This window comes from Salmo salar, chromosome ssa17, assembly GCF_905237065.1.
Source record: "Salmo salar chromosome ssa17, Ssal_v3.1, whole genome shotgun sequence".
Lineage (NCBI taxonomy): Eukaryota > Metazoa > Chordata > Actinopteri > Salmoniformes > Salmonidae > Salmo > Salmo salar.
In genome coordinates, this window is record NC_059458.1 from 71,848,867 (window position 1) to 71,872,014 (window position 23,148).

A 23,148-nucleotide genomic window follows, 5' to 3' on the forward strand; every position below is an offset into this window, starting at 1 on the left:
TCTTTGAGCCCCTCTTTCTTCACTCCATCTTCAGAACAGAGGGAACTGAAAGTAATGGGTCATGTTGCAGTCGTATGTCATCCGCTGACACTCTCGACAAGACAATGGATGCATTTCCCGCACGACCTCTGGGACGTCAAATGAAAATAATATTAAACCTGCACGCAGCCATTAGCCGGGTGTGTTCACAGAGTAAATAATACGGCACAGGGGCTTCTGATGAATTAAATCACGTCAGCCACCATAAGGCCACTCGCCATCATGTGTTTCCCACTCCATTGACACCAATGTCAACCCTCCAACGAGGCAGAGAGAGGGGGGTGGAGGGACGGATGGAAAGAGAGGGAGAGGTGGGGTGGAGGAGATGGGGGTGAGAAAGAGAGACAGAGACAGAGACTGAGAGGTGAAAGTGAAGGAAAAACAGTATTCATTTGTGTGAAAACAAATATGCGATGATAGATAGAATGAGCGAGAGAGATATATATTAAACAGGTAATGTGTGTGTGTGGAAGTGATGGCTGATTGTTAACGTGAGTGTGTGTTCAGACACAGTTTTATGACACGGCGCTTGTCAGTGTGCTTTCTCTGGGCAAGTCAGTGGCAGCGATAGAGACTGATGAAGAGCCGTGGTCTGATTGGTTGGGGGGTTACGGCTGTTTGGACAGGGGATGCCTGGCGCGGACAGCGGCAAGCGGTGTCACGGCAGCCATTGTTCTTCGGCCGCTCGGCGACATCACTTCTTTCATGTATTTGTTGATTTTCTGTTTCGGCCAGTGGTCTGTACAAACACAACTACAGCCTGGTGATAAGAGAACACACACACACACACGCATTCAGGAGCACATAATGTACAACCACACACACCCTACGCACACTGCACATATTTATTTTACACACACACACACACACACTGCACATATTTATTTTACACACACACACTGCACATATTTATTTTACACACACACACACACACACACACACACACACACACACACACACACACACACACACACACACACACACACACACACACACACACACACACACACACACACACACACACACACACACACACACTAAAGCTCCTAGAGTGGTCCCATGACAAACCTCATCTAATGACAGCCACTTGATTAGAAACTAATGAACAACTTCATAGCAGAGGAATACAACAGTTTGATTTCTTAGACAGACAGGGAGCTGCATGTTCTTTGGCTCCACTTTAATTTGCTTCCCTCAGATTGGAGAGGTTTGGCTCTAGGTGAAATTCTCTGGCTGGGTTTGTGTGCTTAATTAGGACAGAGCAGGGGAGGAATAGAGATGAGCCAGGCGGATTAGACTTCATAACAAAACCCAGGCCAGGTTTAATAAATGAAACATCTACCTACCTCCCTACTGCTGCTGAGTGGAGGGGCTCCGGCATTAAGCAAGATTTGGAGGGAGGAGAGAGAAAGGGACACAGGGCAGGAGGTAAGGAGAGAGAGGAAGGGAGAGAGAGAGAGAGAGGGGGACAGAGGTAAGGCGATAAGGAGAGAGAGGGAGGAAGAGAAAAGGGGACAGATGGAAGGAGGTAAGGAGAGAGAGAGGGAGGGAGAGAGAGAGAGGGGGACAGAGGTAAGGAGGTAAGGAGAGAGAGGGAGAGAGAAGGGGACAGAGGGAAGGAGGTAAGGAGAGAGAGGGAGGGAGAGAGAAGGGGACAGACGGAAGGAGGTAAGGAGAGAGAGGGAGGGAGAGAAAAGGGGACAGAGGGAAGGAAGTAAGGAGAGAGACGGAGGGAGAGAGAAGTCAAGGGAATTTGTCATTGATGAGCTACTTAATGACCTCGCTGAAGACTTCCTACAAAAGTGGACGGGTGCACTGAGTTTACACACATGCAATCTTATAAACAAATTAATGTGCACACATACCTTCATTATAACCACTGTCACATGCACACATACGTGCACGCATGCGCACACACACACACACTACACCACCCTCCCCTCCTGATGAAGGAGAATCCTCTTAGAACAGTACAGGTAGATGAAGGAGAATCCTCTTAGAACAGTACAGGTAGATGAAGGAGAACCCTCTTAGAACAGTACAGGTAGATGAAGGAGAACCCTCTTAGAACAGTACAGGTAGATGAAGGAGAATCCTCTTAGAACAGTACAGGTAGATGAAGGAGAACCCTCTTAGAACAGTATAGGTAGATGAAGGAGAATCCTCTTAGAACAGTACAGGTAGATGAAGGAGAATCCTCTTAGAACAGTACAGGTAGATGAAGGAGAATCCTCTTAGAACAGTACAGGTAGATGAAGGAGAACCCTCTTAGAACAGTACAGGTAGATAAAGGAGAACCCTCTTAGAACAGTACAGGTAGATGAAGGAGAACCCTCTTAGAACAGTACAGGTAGATGAAGGAGAACCCTCTTAGAACAGTACAGGTAGATGAAGGAGAATCCTCTTAGAACAGTACAGGTGGATGAAGGAGAATCCTCTTAGAACAGTATAGGTACTGTAGATGAAGGAGAATCCTCTTAGAACAGTACAGGTACTGTAGATGAAGGAGAATCCTCTTGGAACAGTACAGGTACTGTAGATGAAGTAGAATCCTCTTAGAACAGTATAGGTAATGTAGATGAAGGAGAATCCTTTTAGAACAGTATAGGTAGATGAAGGAGAATCCTCTTAGAACAGTACAGGTAGATGAAGGAGAATCCTCTTAGAACAGTATAGGTAGATGAAGGAGAATCCTCTTAGAACAGTATAGGTAGATGAAGGAGAATCCTCTTAGAACAGTATAGGTAGATGAAGGAGAATCCTCTTAGAACAGTACAGCTACTGTAGATGAAGGAGAATCCTCTTAGAACAGTACAGGCAGATGAAGGAGAACCCTCTTAGAACAGTACAGGTAGATGAAGGAGAACCCTCTTAGAACAGTACAGGTAGATGAAGGAGAATCCTCTTAGAACAGTACAGGTAGATGAAGGAGAACCCTCTTAGAACAGTACAGGTAGATGAAGGAGAATCATCTTAGAACAGTACAGGTAGATGAAGGAGAACCCTCTTAGAACAGTACAGGTAGATGAAGGAGAATCCTTTTAGAACAGTACAGCTCCTGTAAATGAAGGAGAATCCTCTTAGAACAGTACAGGTAGATGAAGGAGAACCCTCTTAGAACAGTACAGGTAGATGAAGGAGAACCCTCTTAGAACAGTATAGGTACTGTAGATGAAGGAGAATCCTCTTAGAACAGTACAGGTAGATGAAGGAGAACCCTCTTAGAACAGTACAGGTGGATGAAGGAGAATCCTCTTAGAACAGTACAGGTAGATGAAGGAGAATCCTCTTAGAACAGTACAGGTAGATGAAGGAGAACCCTCTTAGAACAGTACAGGTAGATGAAGGAGAATCCTCTTAGAACAGTACAGGTACTGTAGATGAAGGAGAATCCTCTTAGAACAGTATAGGTACTGTAGATGAAGGAGGATCCTCTTAGAACAGTACAGGTAGATGAAGGAGAACCCTCTTAGAACAGTACAGGTAGATGAAGGAGAACCCTCTTAGAACAGTACAGGTAGATGAAGGAGAATCCTCTTAGAACAGTACAGGTGGATGAAGGAGAATCCTCTTAGAACAGTACAGGTGGATGAAGGAGAATCCTCTTAGAACAGTATAGGTACTGTAGATGAAGGAGAATCCTCTTAGAACAGTATAGGTACTGTAGATGAAGGAGAATCCTCTTAGAACAGTACAGGTGGATGAAGGAGAATCCTCTTAGAACAGTACAGGTAGATGAAGGAGAACCCTCTTAGAACAGTATAGGTAGATGAAGGAGAACCCTCTTAGAACAGTACAGGTAGATGAAGGAGAACCCTCTTAGAACAGTACAGGTAGATGAAGGAGAATCCTCTTAGAACAGTACAGGTAGATGAAGGAGAACCCTCTTAGAACAGTACAGGTAGATGAAGGAGAACCCTCTTAGAACAGTACAGGTAGATGAAGGAGAACCCTCTTAGAACAGTACAGGTAGATGAAGGAGAATCCTCTTAGAACAGTACAGGTAGATGAAGGAGAACCCTCTTAGAACAGTACAGGTAGATGAAGGAGAACCCTCTTAGAACAGTATAGGTTGATGAAGGAGAACCCTCTTAGAACAGTACAGGTAGATGAAGGAGAACCCTCTTAGAACAGTACAGGTTGATGAAGGAGAATCCTCTTAGAACAGTACAGGTGGATGAAGGAGAACCCTCTTAGAACAGTACAGGTAGATGAAGGAGAACCCTCTTAGAACAGTACAGGTTGATGAAGGAGAATCCTCTTAGAACAGTACAGGTGGATGAAGGAGAATCCTCTTAGAACAGTACAGGTAGATGAAGGAGAATCCTCTTAGAACAGTACAGGTACTGTAGATGAAGGAGAATCCTCTTAGAACAGTACAGGTAGATGAAGGAGAATCCTCTTAGAACAGTACAGGTAGATGAAGGAGAACCCTTTTAGAACAGTACAGGTAGATGAAGGAGAATCCTCTTAGAACAGTACAGGTAGATGAAGGAGAATCCTCTTAGAACAGTACAGGTAGATGAAGGAAAACCCTCTTAGAACAGTACAGGTAGATGAAGGAGAACCCTCTTAGAACAGTACAGGTAGATGAAGGAGAACCCTCTTAGAACAGTACAGGTAGATGAAGGAGAACCCTCTTAGAACAGTACAGGTAGATGAAGGAGTACCCTCTTAGAACAGTACAGGTAGATGAAGGAGAATCCTCTTAGAACAGTACAGGTAGATGAAGGAGAACCCTCTTAGAACAGTACAGGTAGATGAAGGAGAACCCTCTTAGAACAGTACAGGTAGATGAAGGAGAACCCTCTTAGAACAGTACAGGTAGATGAAGGAGTACCCTCTTAGAACAGTACAGGTAGATGAAGGAGTACCCTCTTAGAACAGTACAGGTAGATGAAGGAGTACCCTCTTAGAACAGTACAGGTAGATGAAGGAGAACCCTCTTAGAACAGTACAGGTAGATGAAGGAGTAATACCCAAATGGATTTACTGGTAATGAGGGTCCTGTTGTCTCTCCTTTTCCACCCCACCGCTCCGCTGGGCAGAGGTCTCTCTCTGTCTGTCTGCCTCTCTCTATTCAATTCAATTCAACGGGCTTTATTGGCATGGGAAACAAATGTCTAGTTCCAAAAGAATAAAGTTCCAAAAGAATAAAGACATTTCAAATCTCATATTATGTCTATATACAGTTTTGTAGCGATGTGCAAAAGGTTAAAGTACAGAAGGGAAAATAAATGAATATGGGTTGTATTTACAGTGGTGTTTGTTCTTCACTGGTTTCCTTTTTCTTGTGGCAACAGGTCACAAATCTTGCTGCTGTGATGGCACACTGTGGTATTTCACAAAATCGAAATGGGAGTTTATCAAAATTGGATTTGTTTATGAATTCTTTGTGGGTCTGTGTAATCTGAGGTTAATATGTGTCTCTAATATGGTCATACATTTGGCAGGAGATTAGGAAGTGCAGCTCAGTTTTCGCCTCATTTTGTGGGCAGTGTGCACATAGCCTGTCTTCTCTTGAGAGCCAGGTCTGCCTCTCTCTCTAGCTATGGATGCTAAGGCTAATCTAAGCTAGCATTGCTAACTGTCATGCATTGAGATTACAGTCAGGTTTAGCATTGTTTTGGTAGTTTAGCGTGTGAATGTTTCGATGCTGACATCCTATACACCTCTCTTGGAGGTGTCATTTTGTATCATCTTGTGAGCACCTTGATATATTGTTGGAGAGAACTTGTCTGGAGCGATAGGCTAGCTGCAATTCCAATTATCCCATCTTGTAATAGCTTTGCTCAGCAGGATAAGAACAGTGTGAAAACACATTGTTTGTCTCCCACACGTGGTCTATCACAGAATGTATCAGATCACATATTTGCGTGTGTGTGTGTGTGTGTGTGTGTGCGTAAATACTCACGTGTGTGCGTGCATTCTTGTGTGTCTATGTGTGTGTCTGCCTGTGTGTGTGTGTGTATTTGAGGGGGCTGCTGCAATCTCCCTGGTGCAGCATGATTCTGTCAGCACATCTCTTACACACACACGCGCGTTCACACACAAGTAACCACACACACAGATATCACTTGGTTTAGATCTCTTTCACACATGTAGATCGTGAGAGGCTAGCAGGGAGATATGGAGATGCTGTGAAATAGTCTCTCTCTCTCTCTCTCTCTCTCTCTGCATGCTGGGAGTGTTTGGTGCATGCTGGGAATTGTTTGAGCAAGGGAGTGCGTGTGTGGTGTAGAGTTAGATATTCAGAACTTTCTTTAGGTTTTCTCTTTCTTGGTGGCATTCTTTGTTTTCTTCTGTGCATGATTAAGGTAATTATTTTTATTTGTTTGTTGTGGTAGAATTAAGTATTTTGTTTTCGTATCGAAATTACCCTGTTTTTGGCGGGGATGGCAGCCCGAATGGGGATGCCGTCCCTGTCACTTCGGCACGGCTTTAGGTGTGTTACTGAAGCTACTGTCACGGTGGAGGAGTTTCTGGTCGCCGTAGGAGAGAAGGTAGGATATGAGAATGTTGCTTATGCGTCACGGATGAATAAAGCGGTGGTGGTTTTTCTTAAAGAAGAGTGTCTTGTTAATCGTATGGTTGAGCAAGGCGTACTTCTTAAAGGAATGTTTATTCAAGTTACGCCGCTTTTTTCTCCGTCAACAAGGGTAACGATTTCAAATGTACCGCCGTTTATTCCAAATGAGCTATTGGAGCGCGAGTTATTGCGCTTTGGGAAGTTTGCAAGTTCCATTAAGGTTGTCCCGTTGGGTTGCAAACACCCGGCGTTGAAACAGGTTATGTCTTTTCGGCGACAGGTGTTTATGTTTTTGGACTCACCGGAGCAGACTTTGGAGTTAGCGTTTAAAGTCAAGTATGACAATAAATTATATATGGCTTATGCTAGTACGGGTAGTCAACGGTGTTTTGAGTGTGGGGATGTTGGTCATAAGCGACATGCTTGCCCGAAAAGGGAGAAGGCAGAGGGAGGGGCGCAGGTGGTCCTCGTAACGCCTGGGCCCACTAATGTAGGGAGAGGTGGGCCGACAGCGGTAGAGCAGCCACAAGCACCTGCTGCTGAGGAACAAGTTATCCATGTTGAGGACAAGGAGTTGCAACTTGTGTTAGAGGGAAATGTTATGCAGCAGAAACATTTTGTTGTAGAAAGCAAGGATAGATCTGAAGAGCCAGTTCCTCAGACTGGTGATGAGGTGCCCAGTACGAGTGCTGGGGTACAGGAGGGGGTTCATATGGAGCTAGTCTCCCAGGTAGTGGAGGAGATGCCCACTATGAGTAACGGGGTACAGGAGGGGATTCATGTGGAGCTAGACTCCCAGGTAGTGGAGGAGATGCCCACTACTAGTAATAGGGTACAGGTGGGGCTAGTCTCCCAGGTAGTGGAGGAGATGCCCACTACTAGTAATAGGGTTCAGGTGGGGCTAGTCTCCCAGGTAGTGGAGGAGATGCCCACTACTAGTAATAGGGTTCAGGTGGGGCTAGTCTCTCAGGTAGTGGAGGAGATGCCCACTACGACTAATAGGGTTCAGGTGGGGCTAGTCTCCCAGGTAGTGGAGGAGATGCCCACTACTAGTAATAGGGTTCAGGTGGGGCTAGTCTCCCAGGTAGTGGAGGAGATGCCCACTATTAGTAATGGGGTTCAGGTAGAGCTAGTCTCCCAGGTAGTGGAGGAGATGCCCACTACTAGTAATAGGGTTCAGGTAGAGCTAGTCTCCCAGGTAGTAGAGGAGATGCCCACTACTAGTAATAGGGTTCAGGTGGGGATAGTCTCCCAGGTAGTGGAGGAGATGCCTGGTACGAGTGATGGGCTGCAAGTGGGGAGTGATGAAAGGGATGTGTTAGAAGTGAGTCAGGGGTCTGTGGCCTCAGTTGAGGAGGAGCAGGATATGGATATCTCTATTGGTATGATAGCAGCTGGTGACGACTCAATTTATGATCTAGAGGAGGTAAATAGGTTTTTGGATCAGACTTTTGGGAAATCTGTCAAATTGGCAGAATATTTTGATGTTGATAAGTTTGTGAGGTCAGCTGTGATGTTACAGAAGACGGTGGGGTTAGACCAGTTAAGTGAGAAGAAGCGGTTTCGCTTGAGGAAATTTGTTACTGCTGTTACAGCAGCAAAAGGTGCTGGGAAACGTGGTCAGGGTAAGAGAAAATTTAAACAATGATGTTGATCATGCTTCATAGGGTGTCTTTTTTTTTTCTCTTTGGTTTCTCTGTGGTTTCTTCTGCTTTTCCTTTCTCTTTTCTATATGGAGGTACTAAGGGTAGGTTCTCTTAATATTAATGGTGGAAGGGACAGGAATAAGAGGGCTTGGGTATTAGAAGTAATAAAATAGAAAAGGCTTAATGTAGTTTTTCTACAGGAGACACATAGTGATGAGGAAAATAAGGTTGACTGGGGTATGTGGTGGGAGGGGCAGCATATACTCAGTCATGGTACTAATTTCAGTGCTGGGGTGGCAATCTTGTTTTCTTCAGGCTTAGGGGTGACTGTGGTATCTACAACAGAGATTGTCAAGGGACGGGTTTTATTGGTCAAGGCGGAGGTTATGGGGTTTTTGTTTGTTTTTTTGAATGTTTATGCTCCTAATGAGGGTACAGAGCGTATTGCTGTATTTGATCAAATAAAGGAAACTTTAAGACAGTGTGACCAAGAGGGTTGTATGGTTTTAGGGGGGGACTGGAACTGTACAGTGGATTTTACTGTTGATCGCACCGCTGAAGAACCTCACCTGCGGTCAGCCACTTGCCTGTCTGGTCTACTAACTGAGTTTGAGCTTTCTGATGTGTGGAGAGTCAGGAATGCAAAAGTTAGGCAGTACACATGGCTAAAAATCAATGAAGGTCGTGTCAGTGCAGCAAGGTTAGACAGGTTGTATATATCTGATCACTACTGTAGTAGGGTTGGAAGATGTGACATTACTCCTGTGGGTTTCTCTGATCACCATTTTGTTACTGTTGATATTCATTTGTCCCGCCCACGAAGGTCATCATCGTACTGGTATTTTAATGTTAAATTGTTACATGATGTCATGTTTTGTGAAAGGTTTTTGTTGTTTTGGGAAAAATGGAGGGTTACAAAATTTTGAGTCCTTGAGACAATGGTGGGAGGTTGGGAAGGCCCAAATACGATTATTTTGTCAACAGTATACTGCTCTGTCTCAAATTGAAGTCAAAGAGACTATCAAGGCCCTTGAACAGGACATCAAATTTATTGAATTGAAGCTGCTCACTCAGAATGACCCTGGATTAGTCATGAATTTACAGGACAAGAGACATGAACTGAGATTGTTTCTGCATGAAAGAGTGAAGGGTGCCTTGATTAGGTCTCGTTTCGCTTCCCTCAAGGATATGGATGCTCCTAGCGCTTTCTTTTTTAACCTAGGACAGTCGACACTGCAACGTAAACAGATGGTCTGCCTTCGTCTCCCTGATGGGAAGGTGACCACAGATGACAGTGAAATGCGTCAACATGCAGTGGATTTCTACTCTGCCCTCTATAAGGCGGAGGATTGTGACTCTCTGTGTACTGAACAGTTGCTACACGGTCTTCCTCAATTGGGACCTGAGCAGAGAGTCGCATTGGACTCTGACATTACACTGCAAGAGCTGTCCACAGCAGTTATGCAGCTCTCAACAGGCCGAGCCCCTGGCATTGATGGTTTACCATCTGAGTTTTATAAGCACTTTTGGGGGTCTATTGGGGAGGATTTTTATGAAGTGGTGTGTGAATCTTTTAATGAGGGTTCTCTTCCTGTATCCTGTCAACGTGCGGTGCTTTCATTATTGCCAAAAAGGGGGATTTGGCTCTCATAAAAAATTGGAGACCTGTTGCGTTGCTGTGCGCAGAATATAAAATTGTTTCTAAATGTCTCTCAAACAGGTTGAAAGAGTATTTGGGATTGTTGGTCCACAAGGACCAGTCTTACTGTGTACCTGATCGCTCTATTGTTGACAATTTGTTTCTGATAAGAGATGTTTTAGACATTTGTAAACTGTCTGATGTAAATGTGGGTTTACTTTCGTTGGATCAGGAGAAGGCTTTTGACCGTGTGGACCACCAGTACTTGTTTAAAACAATGAAAGCCTTTGGGTTTGGTGATGTTTTTTTGTCGTGGATGAATTTACTGTATGCTGGGGCCTCGTGTATGGTGAAGGTGGGGGGGTGGTTTGAGCTGCCCAATCCCTGTCCAAAGGGGCATCAGGCAGGGATGCCCAATTTCAGGGCAGTTATACAGTCTGGCGATTGAACCAATGCTTTGTTTTTTAAGAGCGAGGCTTACTGGTTTCTCTGTGCCAGGTGTAATGAAGGGTCCCACGATAGCACTGTCTGCGTATGCAGATGACGTGACAGTTTTTATTACAGGGGCTGAGGATGTTAAAGTTCTCTCAAATGCTCTAAAGGTGTATGAGGGGGCCTCCTCAGCTAGAGTCAATTGGGGAAAGAGTGAAGCGCTGTGGGCCGGTCAGCTTCAGATAGGGTCCGCTCCACGGTTACCAGGGGGGCTTCAGTGGGGCAGAGATGGGATGAAGACTTTGGGGGTTTTCTAGGCTCTGATGTCTTTCAGAAAAAGAACTGGGAGGGTGTAGTGGAGAAAGTGTGTGCCAGACTGTCAAGATGGAAATGGGTGCTGCCCCAGCTGACTTATAGGGGAAGGGTACTGGTAGCTAATAATCTTGCTGCCTCTACCCTGTGGCACAGACTAATGATTTTACAGCCACCAAAGGGTCTGATTCAAGAGCTTCAGAGGACCCTTGTCAATTTCTTCTGGTCTGGACAACACTGGATTAAAGCTGCAGCCCTGTACCTGCCACTACACGAGGGTGGGCAAGGCTTGGTGGATATTTCCTCTAGGATCATGGCTTTCCGGCTTCATGCAGCCCAGAGGCTGTTGTACAGAGACGGTTCTAGCTGGGTCGACACAGCCTATATATTGATGAGGAGAGTTGGCTGTTTGGGCTTAGATAAGCACCTTTTCCTCTTAAAACTGGAGGGGGGTGATTTGCCTGGCCTGACTCCATTTTATGAGTCTGTTATGCAGGCTTGGAGAGTTTTTGTGAAGTCTCGTAAGGCCAGCACGCCACCAGGGATGTGGCTTTTTGAAGAGCCTCTTTTTCACAACACTGCCATCCAGTCCCGTGTTCTGGGTTCAGCTAGCCTACGTTCATGCCTGTTAGGCGTGGGGTGTACTAAACTGGGTCATCTGATGCGGAACAGGAATAGATCGTTGGAGGAGCTGGGAGAAAGAGCGGGGATCCGATCATCTCGCCTACTGAGGAAGGTCGTCGATGAAGTCTGTGACTCCCTGCCAGTGCTTCATCTGCAGTATGTGACTGACATTTCCAATTGTGATCGGTGGAAGGAGGGTCTGGATTATGTGTTCCCTGCACTGATTGTTAGTGCTGCAGCGGGGGCATTCGTGGAGGACATGGGGATGCTGCTTTCCTTCGATACCCCGGAGCTGGGGGAGTTCAAGGAGGTGGGAAAGAAGGCCATGTACAGAGTATGTGTAAAGGTGTCCCATGCATCTTCCCTGGAAGGGGTCAAATCGACGAGGTGGGCGGATGTGCTTGGTCCAGGTGCCTCTCCAAAAGGCTGTTGGCGATCACTGTACAAACTGCCTATTGATAAGAGGACAGCTGACCTCCAATGGAGGATAATACATGGAGCTATAGCCACTAACATGCATCTGGTACACCTGGACCCTACTGTTGGGGAGGGGTGTCCATTTTGTGCTGAGTCTGAAACTCTGGCACATCTGTTTTTACAGTGTCCCAGGTTGGTCGGGATGATTGACCTGATCACAAATTGGTTCTCAACGTTGGGAGAGGTTTTTTTCTTCTCAACTGTATATATTTGGGCCAAAGTACAGGTTCAGTCGAAAGGGTGTAGTTGTGCTGCTTAATTTTGTGTTAGGGGCAGCAAAATTAGCGATATGGAAGACCCGAAAGAACAGTATTCGGGGACAGGGGTCTGTTGATGTGGTGGGAATGCTGGAGGGAATGTTGGCAGCGAGACTGAGGGTTGAGTTTGCATATTATAAACTGGTCAACAATATTGATCTGTTTATGAGTATATGGGGTATTCAGAGGCTGTTGTGTATAGTTACTGTGGAGGAGGAATTGGAGTTGTGTTTTTAATTGATGTGTAACTGTGTTTTTTTTATTTATTTTTTATTTTTTTATTTTTTGTATGAGTATTTATTGTATGGTGGGCTCCCAGACCCAATAAAGATTATTAAAAACTCTCTCTCTCTCTCTCTCTCTCTCTCTCTCTCTCTCTCTCTCTCTCTCTCTCTCTCTCTCTCTCTCTCTCTCTCTCTCTCTCTCTCTCTCTCTCTCTCTCTCTCTCTCTCTCTCTCGTTATCTGCCTGTGTGTGTGTGTCTCTCAGTGTCTGGTCCTATAAATAGGGGATGCTGGCTGGCTCTAGCCTCTTGCCTGAATGAATGGAGGAGGGTGGAGATCAGAGACACAGCCAAGAGGAATCCTGCCTCCTACAGTAGCTAAATAATGAATTAGAAACACAACCTCACATGTGGTGTGTGTTTGGTTTTACAATCCTTGCGGGGACCAGAAGTAAGACTTTGGACAAGTGGGGACATTTTAGGTTTAGGTTTAGGATTACAATTAGGCCTTAGATTTAGGGTTTGGGTTAGGGCTTATGTCTAGGGTTAGGAGTTAGGGTTATGGGTTTGCAGTTAGGGTTTGCGGTTAGGGTTAGGTTAAAGGTTAGGTTTAGCCTTAGGGGTTAAGGAAAATAGGATTTTTTATGGGAATCAATTGTTTGATCCCCACACGGATAGTAAAACAGGAGATCATAACTACTCTCCTCTCTGTCTGTCTATGAATAACAGGAGGGTTGTGGAGATCATAACTACTCTCCTCTCTGTCTGTCTATGAATAACAGGAGGGTGGAGATCATAACTACTCTCCTCTCTGTCTGTCTATGAATAACAGGAGGGTGGAGATCATAACTACTCTCCTCTCTGTCTGTCTATGAATAACAGGAGGGTGGAGATCATAACTACTCTCCTCTCTGTCTGTCTATGAATAACAGGAGGGTGGAGATCATAACTACTCTCCTCTCTGTCTGTCTATGAATAACAGGAGGGTGGAGATCATAACTACTCTCCTCTCTGTCTGTCTATGAATAACAGGAGGGTTGTGGAGATCATAACTACTCTCCTCTCTGTCTGTCTATGAATAACAGGAGGGTGGAGATCATAACTACTCTCCTCTCTGTCTGTCTATGAATAACAGGAGGGTTGTGGAGATCATAACTACTCTCCTCTCTGTCTGTCTATGAATAACAGGAGGGTGGAGATCATAACTACTCTCCTCTCTGTCTGTCTATGAATAACAGGAGGGTTGTGGAGATCATAACTACTCTCCTCTCTGTCTGTCTATGAATAACAGGAGGGTTGTGGAGATCATAACTACTCTCCTCTCTGTCTGTCTATGAATAACAGGAGGGTGGAGATCATAACTACTCTCCTCTCTGTCTGTCTATGAATAACAGGAGGGTGGAGATCATAACTACTCTCCTCTCTGTCTGTCTATGAATAACAGGAGGGTGGAGATCATAACTACTCTCCTCTCTGTCTGTCTATGAATAACAGGAGGGTTGTGGAGATCATAACTACTCTCCTCTCTGTCTGTCTATGAATAACAGGAGGGTTGTGGAGATCATAACTACTCTCCTCTCTGTCTGTCTATGAATAACAGGAGGGTGGAGATCATAACTACTCTCCTCTCTGTCTGTCTATGAATAACAGGAGGGTGTGGAGATCATAACTACTCTCCTCTCTGTCTGTCTATGAATAACAGGAGGGTGGAGATCATAACTACTCTCCTCTCTGTCTGTCTATGAATAACAGGAGGGTTGTGGAGATCATAACTACTCTCCTCTCTGTCTGTCTATGAATAACAGGAGGGTTGTGGAGATCATAACTACTCTCCTCTCTGTCTGTCTATGAATAACAGGAGGGTGGAGATCATAACTACTCTCCTCTCTGTCTGTCTATGAATAACAGGAGGGTTGTGGAGATCATAACTACTCTCCTCTCTGTCTGTCTATGAATAACAGGAGGGGTGGAGATCATAACTACTCTCCTCTCTGTCTGTCTATGAATAACAGGAGGGTTGTGGAGATCATAACTACTCTCCTCTCTGTCTGTCTATGAATAACAGGAGGGTGGAGATCATAACTACTCTCCTCTCTGTCTGTCTATGAATAACAGGAGGGTTGTGGAGATCATAACTACTCTCCTCTCTGTCTGTCTATGAATAACAGGAGGGTTGTGGAGATCATAACTACTCTCCTCTCTGTCTGTCTATGAATAACAGGAGGGTGGAGATCATAACTACTCTCCTCTCTGTCTGTCTATGAATAACAGGAGGGTGGAGATCATAACTACTCTCCTCTCTGTCTGTCTATGAATAACAGGAGGGTTGTGGAGATCATAACTACTCTCCTCTCTGTCTGTCTATGAATAACAGGAGGGTGGAGATCATAACTACTCTCCTCTCTGTCTGTCTATGAATAACAGGAGGGTGGAGATCATAACTACTCTCCTCTCTGTCTGTCTATGAATAACAGGAGGGTGTGGAGATCATAACTACTCTCCTCTCTGTCTGTCTATGAATAACAGGAGGGTGGAGATCATAACTACTCTCCTCTCTGTCTGTCTATGAATAACAGGAGGGTTGTGGAGATCATAACTACTCTCCTCTCTGTCTGTCTATGAATAACAGGAGGGTGGAGATCATAACTACTCTCCTCTCTGTCTGTCTATGAATAACAGGAGGGGTGGAGATCATAACTACTCTCCTCTCTGTCTGTCTATGAATAACAGGAGGGTGGAGATCATAACTACTCTCCTCTCTGTCTGTCTATGAATAACAGGAGGGTGGAGATCATAACTACTCTCCTCTCTGTCTGTCTATGAATAACAGGAGGGTGGAGATCATAACTACTCTCCTCTCTGTCTGTCTATGAATAACAGGAGGGTTGTGGAGATCATAACTACTCTCCTCTCTGTCTGTCTATGAATAACAGGAGGGTGGAGATCATAACTACTCTCCTCTCTGTCTGTCTATGAATAACAGGAGGGTTGTGGAGATCATAACTACTCTCCTCTCTGTCTGTCTATGAATAACAGGAGGGTGTGGAGATCATAACTACTCTCCTCTCTGTCTGTCTATGAATAACAGGAGGGTTGTGGAGATCATAACTACTCTCCTCTCTGTCTGTCTATGAATAACAGGAGGGTGTGGAGATCATAACTACTCTCCTCTCTGTCTGTCTATGAATAACAGGAGGGTGGAGATCATAACTACTCTCCTCTCTGTCTGTCTATGAATAACAGGAGGGTGGAGATCATAACTACTCTCCTCTCTGTCTGTCTATGAATAACAGGAGGGTTGTGGAGATCATAACTACTCTCCTCTCTGTCTGTCTATGAATAACAGGAGGGTTGTGGAGATCATAACTACTCTCCTCTCTGTCTGTCTATGAATAACAGGAGGGTTGTGGAGATCATAACTACTCTCCTCTCTGTCTGTCTATGAATAACAGGAGGGTTGTGGAGATCATAACTACTCTCCTCTCTGTCTGTCTATGAATAACAGGAGGGTGGAGATCATAACTACTCTCCTCTCTGTCTGTCTATGAATAACAGGAGGGTGGAGATCATAACTACTCTCCTCTCTGTCTGTCTATGAATAACAGGAGGGTGTGGAGATCATAACTACTCTCCTCTCTGTCTGTCTATGAATAACAGGAGGGTTGTGGAGATCATAACTACTCTCCTCTCTGTCTGTCTATGAATAACAGGAGGGTTGTGGAGATCATAACTACTCTCCTCTCTGTCTGTCTATGAATAACAGGAGGGTTGTGGAGATCATAACTACTCTCCTCTCTGTCTGTCTATGAATAACAGGAGGGTTGTGGAGATCATAACTACTCTCCTCTCTGTCTGTCTATGAATAACAGGAGGGGTGGAGATCATAACTACTCTCCTCTCTGTCTGTCTATGAATAACAGGAGGGTTGTGGAGATCATAACTACTCTCCTCTCTGTCTGTCTATGAATAACAGGAGGGTGGAGATCATAACTACTCTCCTCTCTGTCTGTCTATGAATAACAGGAGGGTTGTGGAGATCACACTATCTCTCCTCTCTGTCTGTCTATGAATAACAGGAGGGTTGTGGAGATCATAACTACTCTCCTCTCTGTCTGTCTATGAATAACAGGAGGGTTGTGGAGATCATAACTACTCTCCTCTCTGTCTGTCTATGAATAACAGGAGGGTTGTGGAGATCATAACTACTCTCCTCTCTGTCTGTCTATGAATAACAGGAGGGTGGAGATCATAACTACTCTCCTCTCTGTCTGTCTATGAATAACAGGAGGTGTGGAGATCATAACTACTCTCCTCTCTGTCTGTCTATGAATAACAGGAGGGTGGAGATCATAACTACTCTCCTCTCTGTCTGTCTATGAATAACAGGAGGGTTGTGGAGATCATAACTACTCTCCTCTCTGTCTGTCTATGAATAACAGGAGGGTGGAGATCATAACTACTCTCCTCTCTGTCTGTCTATGAATAACAGGAGGGTGGAGATCATAACTACTCTCCTCTCTGTCTGTCTATGAATAACAGGAGGGTGGAGATCATAACTACTCTCCTCTCTGTCTGTCTATGAATAACAGGAGGGTTGTGGAGATCATAACTACTCTCCTCTCTGTCTGTCTATGAATAACAGGAGGGTTGTGGAGATCATAACTACTCTCCTCTCTGTCTGTCTATGAATAACAGGAGGGTGGAGATCATAACTACTCTCCTCTCTGTCTGTCATGAATAACAGGAGGGTTGTGGAGATCATAACTACTCTCCTCTCTGTCTGTATGAATAACAGGAGGGTTGTGGAGATCATAACTACTCTCCTCTCTGTCTGTCTATGAATAACAGGAGGGTGGAGATCATAACTACTCTCCTCTCTGTCTGTCTATGAATAACAGGAGGGTGGAGATCATAACTACTCTCCTCTCTGTCTGTCTATGAATAACAGGAGGGTGGAGATCATAACTACTCTCCTCTCTGTCTGTCTATGAATAACAGGAGGGTGGAGATCATAACTACTCTCCTCTCTGTCTGTCTATGAATAACAGGAGGGTGGAGATCATAACTACTCTCATTTCTCCCTCCCAGCACCACACATTTATATGCCCAGGTTATATTTGATCATATTAGATGCCCCCACCTCCCTCCTTCCCCTTCTCCTTGCCCCCTCTCCTTGCCCCCTTTATCAGAAATATATGGAGGACAGTGGTTCAACGACCCAATGTACTCGTTCTATCTCACCCTGATATGAAACACATTCAGGGTATTTATCACCATTCTGATACAGCTAGAGAATTTCACTCAGGGTTGCGTTATAGTCTTTATATGGATAAATGCTGTATGCAGGGAGAGAGGCACAGTGTAAGTGTGCGTTCAAATGGCACCCTAGAGATGGGTTCTCCCTAGTCTGTTAGGAGAGGAGAGATGGGTTCTCCCTAGTCTGTTAGGAGAGGAGAGATGGGTTCTCCCTAGTCTGTTAGGAGAGGAGAGATGGGTTCTCCCTAGTCTGTCTGGAGAGGAGAGATGGGTTCTCCCTAGTCTGTCTGGAGAGGAGAGATGGGTTCTCCCTAGTCTGTCTGGAGAGGAGAGATGGGTTCTCCCTAGTCTGTCTGGAGAGGAGAGATGGGTTCTCCCTAGTCTGTCTGGAGAGGAGAGATGGGTTCTCCCTAGTCTGTCTGGAGAGGAGAGATGGGTTCTCCCTAGTCTGTCTGGAGAGGAGAGATGGGTTCTCCCTAGTCTGTCTGGAGGAAATGACTGCTCTTCCACCCTGCACTCTCTCCTCTCCTCCACAATAGAAAATATCCATTTAAAAATATGGTAAAAAGCGTCCCGTTTTAAGCCACTTTGATCTCACCCGAGGGTAAAATCTGAGATAATGTTCTCTGATACGTTTTACTACGTTATGAATAGCATCAACCTTTACACTTACTAAATGTCAGGGCAGTTACCCTGTGAGTGTTAGCATGGGCGAGCTACTTCCATTTTCCTCAAAAACCTTTCCCAGGTAATTGCATAGTTTCTCATCTGCAAGAGTATTTTGGTGGATTTTTTTTAGGCAGAAATGTTGGATGCATCCACAGAAAAATGTTAACTTCCAGCAAAGCTGTAAATGTCCTACACTGATGTATGGAATATGTCACCAAAGCATGATTTAACTTTTCTAGATGTTGAGATGCTCCACCGCGCAGGAAAGAGTCATTTCCTTTTTTGGAATGGGAAGGGGGGTTAGTATAGTTTATACACACACACACAAAAATATACATCCCCTTGTGTACGCACATACACGTACACACACGAACACACACACACACACACACACCTGTACACACACCAATACACACAAACGCACAAAGATATACCTGCCTGTGCGTACGCACATACACGGACACACACACACCAATATCAGGAAGAGCAGTGCCTTCTCTATAAACCCATAGTGATGGGACATGATGTCCCTGTGATGATCTTCTCTCTCTCTCTGCCCCTTCCCCCCTCCCTGCTGTCACCCACGACCAATTTGAGTGACAGCGGTCATCCTCCAATGACGGCTCATTAATCAAACGCAGTTGACACTGGGAGCGCTCGATGCTGTTACCATGGAGACAAGGAGGCACTACCCTCTGCACAGTGTGGACCTCTCCCATCTGTTTCAGCCCTGCCCCAGAGCACTGGCACTCAATACCAATGCCTGTCAGTGCCAGTCAATGCCAGTCAGCGTTGGCATGGTTATAAATCATAGTGATTAACTATAAACCAGAGATGTGTCCAATATGTATTGACTGAAGAGGAGTGAAAGCTGTCTGTGTGTGACCTGATATTGTGTCCTGGTGGAATGTGGAATTGATCAAGATGAATCATTAAATAACCCAACACCCATACCTTCACTCATACTCCCCTCCTTCTCTCTTTCTCACTTCCTCTCCTTCACTCCTACCTTGTTTCTCTGTCTGAAGCCAGGCTATAACTGTGTGTATCTCTCTCTCTCTGTGTAGATGACGAGGGTACCAGTGGAAGCCTGTGGCCAGTACTCCACCTGCAGCGAGTGTCTGGGCTCAGGAGACCCTCACTGTGGCTGGTGTGTCCTGCACAACATGTAAGTGCAATACAAAGCATTTTATATCAGTTTGAAGTTTTCTGAACTGTTTTCTACAATACTGCTGTCGAGTGGTATTGATCAAATGTGACTCATGAACAGACAGGTGGTCTGTGTTTGGCTGGGTGGGTTGAGTAGGGATGAGACGCCTGGGCCATGCCCAATGCACTTAGGGGCCTTACCGCCACTCCCAGACTCAGATAGGGTTCCTGGGGATAGGCATGCTGCCAGCCCCCCTCAGATCCATTACCAACCAAAACCCCTGGCCTCATTTACCTTCCAGAAACCAGACTCCTCTGGGAGTACAAAGACCATGATTACTGCCAGGGCACTGATGGACACAGGGAGACAGGACAGGGAGACATGACAGGGAGACATGACAGGGAGACAGGACAGGGAGACAGGACAGGGAGACAGGACAGGGAGACATGACAGGGAGACATGACAGGGAGACAGGACAGGGAGACAGGACAGGGAGACATGACAGGGAGACAGGACAGGGAGACAGGACAGGGAGACATGACAGGGAGACATGACAGGGAGACAGGACAGGGAGACATGACAGGGAGACAGGACAGGGAGACATGACAGGGAGACAGGACAGGGAGACATGACAGGGAGACAGGACAGGGAGACAGGACAGGGAGACATGACAGGGAGACATGACAGGGAGACAGGACAGGGAGACAGGACAGGGAGACATGACAGGGAGACAGGACAGGGAGACAGGACAGGGAGACAGGGAGACAGGGAGGGAGACAGGACAGGGAGACATGACAGGGAGACAGGACAGGGAGACATGACAGGGAGACAGGACAGGGAGACATGACAGGGAGACAGGACAGGGAGACATGACAGGGAGACAGGACAGGGAGACATGACAGGGAGACAGGACAGGGAGACAGGACAGGGGAGACATGACAGGGAGACATGACAGGGAGACAGGACAGGGAGACAGGACAGGGAGACATGACAGGGAGACAGGACAGGGAGACAGGACAGGGAGACAGGGAGACAGGGAGGAGACAGGACAGGGAGACATGACAGGGAGACAGGACAGGGAGACATGACAGGGAGACAGGACAGGGAGACATGACAGGGAGACAGGACAGGGAGACAGGACAGGGAGACAGGACAGGGAGACATGACAGGGAGACAGGACAGGGAGACAGGACAGGGAGACATGAACAGGGAGACAGGACAGGGAGACAGGAAAGGGAGACAGGGAGACAGGGAGGGAGATAGGACAGGGAGACATGACAGGGAGACAGGACAGGGAGACATGACAGGGAGAGAGACAGGGAGTCATGACAGGGAGACAGGACAAGGAGAGAGGGAGGGAGACAGGACAGGGAGACATGAGAGGGAGGGAGACAGGACAGGGAGACAGGAAAGGGAGACAGGACAGGGAGAGAGGGAGGGAGACAGGACAGGGAGACAGGACAGGGAGAGAGGGAGGGAGACAGGACAGGGAGAGAGGGAGGGAGACAGGACAGGGAGAGAGGGATGGAGAAAACCCAGAAGAACTTAGGGTGGACGTGGGTATAGTGATAGCCCACACATAGTCTCTCTCTAACTCTCTCATTCTCTCTCTCTACCTCTCTCTCTCTCTCCCTCTCTAACTCACTCTATTCATCTCTCTCTCTCTCTCGCTCTCTCTCTCTCTCTTTCTCTCACTCGATGACTCACTCACGTTCTCTATCTATCTCTCTGTCTCTCACCCTCTCTCACATACACAGTGTCGCTGCCAATCCCCCATACCACCCCCCCCCCCCTCCACTGTATTGGAGTCAGATATAGTGCTGGCTAGAGGCCCTAGGGGCCAGGTATATTTCCCACTCCACTTTAAATTGAAAATTGGATTCTTGTGCTCTTGCTGATCGCCCTGGGGTGGTGTGTGTGTGTGTGTGTGTGTGTGTGTGTGTGTGTGTGTGTGTCTCCACTCCCCTCCTCTGTGTATCGGTGGAGCACATCTCAGGCAGGTGTGCCTAGCACCTCCAGCCCTACACAGCCCTGCTGGCACACAGAGGACCATGGAAGGGCAGAGAAGCTGCAGCTAGTGTGACAGAGAAAACACAGTGGAACTAAAGCATTACACCATAAAGCACAGGGATGGGAGCAACAGATTGGAAGAGAGACAGAGAGATATACACTGAACAAAAATATAAACGCAACATGCAAAGTGTTGTTCCCATACGCACAAAAAGCATATTTGTTTACATTCCTGCTAGTGATCATTTCTCCTCTGCCAAGATAATCCATCCACCTGGCAGGTGTGGCATATCAAGAAGCTGATTAACAGCATGATCATCACACAGGTGCACCTTGTGCTGGGGACAATAAAAGGCCACTCTAAAATGTGCAGTTTTGTCACACAACAAAATGCCACAGCGTGCAATTGGCATGCTGATTGCAGGAATGTCCACCAGAACTGTTACCAGATTATTTAATGTTAATTTCTCTACCATAAACCACCTCCAACATCATTTTAGAGAATCTGGCAGTACATCCAACCGGCCTCAAAACAGCAGACCACGTGTATGGCGTCATGTCGGCAAGTAGTTTTCTGATGTTGTGAACAGAGTGCCCCATGGTGGCGGTGGGGTTATGGTATAGGCAGGTATGGTTTGGGATCCTGATGCCCATTTCTTTTAAGGTATCTGTGACCAACAGATGCATATCTGTATTCCCAGTCATGTGAAATCCATAGATTAGGGCCTAATGAATTTATTTCAATTGATTGATTTCCTCATATGAACTGTAACTCAGTAAAATCTTTGAAATTGTTGCATATTGCGTTTATATTTTTGTTCAGTATATATACACAGCGCCTTCAGAAAGTACTCACACCCCTTGACTTTTTCCACATTTTGTTGTGTTAGAGCCTGAATTTTAAATTGATTAAATTGAGATTTTTTTAGATCACTGGCCTACACACAATACCCCATCAAATTGATGGAAAGTGGTGTTGGGGGAAAAACATACATCATTATACAATTCATGTACACAAACAACAAGTGTGCAGTTAAAATTGGCAAAAAAAAACACATTTCTTTCCACAGGGCCATGCAGCTTAAGCCCCACCCTCTTCAACATAACTATATATATATCAACGAATTGGCGAGGGCACTAGAACAGTCTGCAGCACCCGGCCTCACCCTACTAGACTCTGAAGTCAAATGTCTACTATTTGCAGATGATCGGGTGCTTCTGTACAGATTCTGTCAGACCTGGGCCCTGACAGTAAATCTCAGTAAGACAACAATAATGGTGGTACAAAATCGTCCAGTTGCCAGGACCACAAATACAAATTCCATCTAGACACCGTTGCCCTAGAACACACAAAAAACTATACATACCTCGGTCTAAACATCAGCACCACAGGTAACACCAAATAATGCATGCAGAGCAGAATTAGCCCGATACCCACTAATTATCAAAATCCAGAAAAGAGCCGTTAAATTCTACAATCACCTAAAAGGAAGCGATTCCCAACCTTCCATAACAAAGCCATCACCTACAGAGAAATGAACCTGGAAAAGAGCCCCCTAAGCAAGCTGGTCCTGGGTCTCTGTCCACAAACACAAACAGACCCCACAGAGTCCCAGGACAGCAACACAATTAGACCCAACCAAATCATAAGAAAACAAAAAGATAAAAAAAAACTAGAATGTTATTTGGCCCTAAACAGAGAGTACACAGTGGCAGAATACCTGACCCAAACTTAAGTAAATCTTTGACTATGTACAGATTCAGTAAGCATAGCCTTGCTATTGAGAAAGGTCACCGTAGGCAGACCTGGCTCTCAAGAGAAGACAGGCTATGTGCTGACTCTCCACAAAATGAGGTGGAAACTGAGCTGCACTTCCTAACCTCCT

General features: G+C 45.8%; 1 protein-coding gene across 2 annotated transcripts in view; it reads left to right on the top strand.

Annotated features, from left to right (window-relative positions):
• LOC106576477 (plexin-A4) overlaps nt 1-23,148 on the top strand; it is a 643,097-nt gene that overhangs the window by 408,903 nt on the left and 211,046 nt on the right. For both annotated transcript variants that reach the window (XM_045700071.1, XM_045700072.1), the window contains exon 5: nt 19,170-19,270. In XM_045700071.1, coding sequence (XP_045556027.1) covers nt 19,170-19,270 — 101 coding nt within the window. The remainder of the gene's footprint in view (nt 1-19,169; nt 19,271-23,148) is intronic.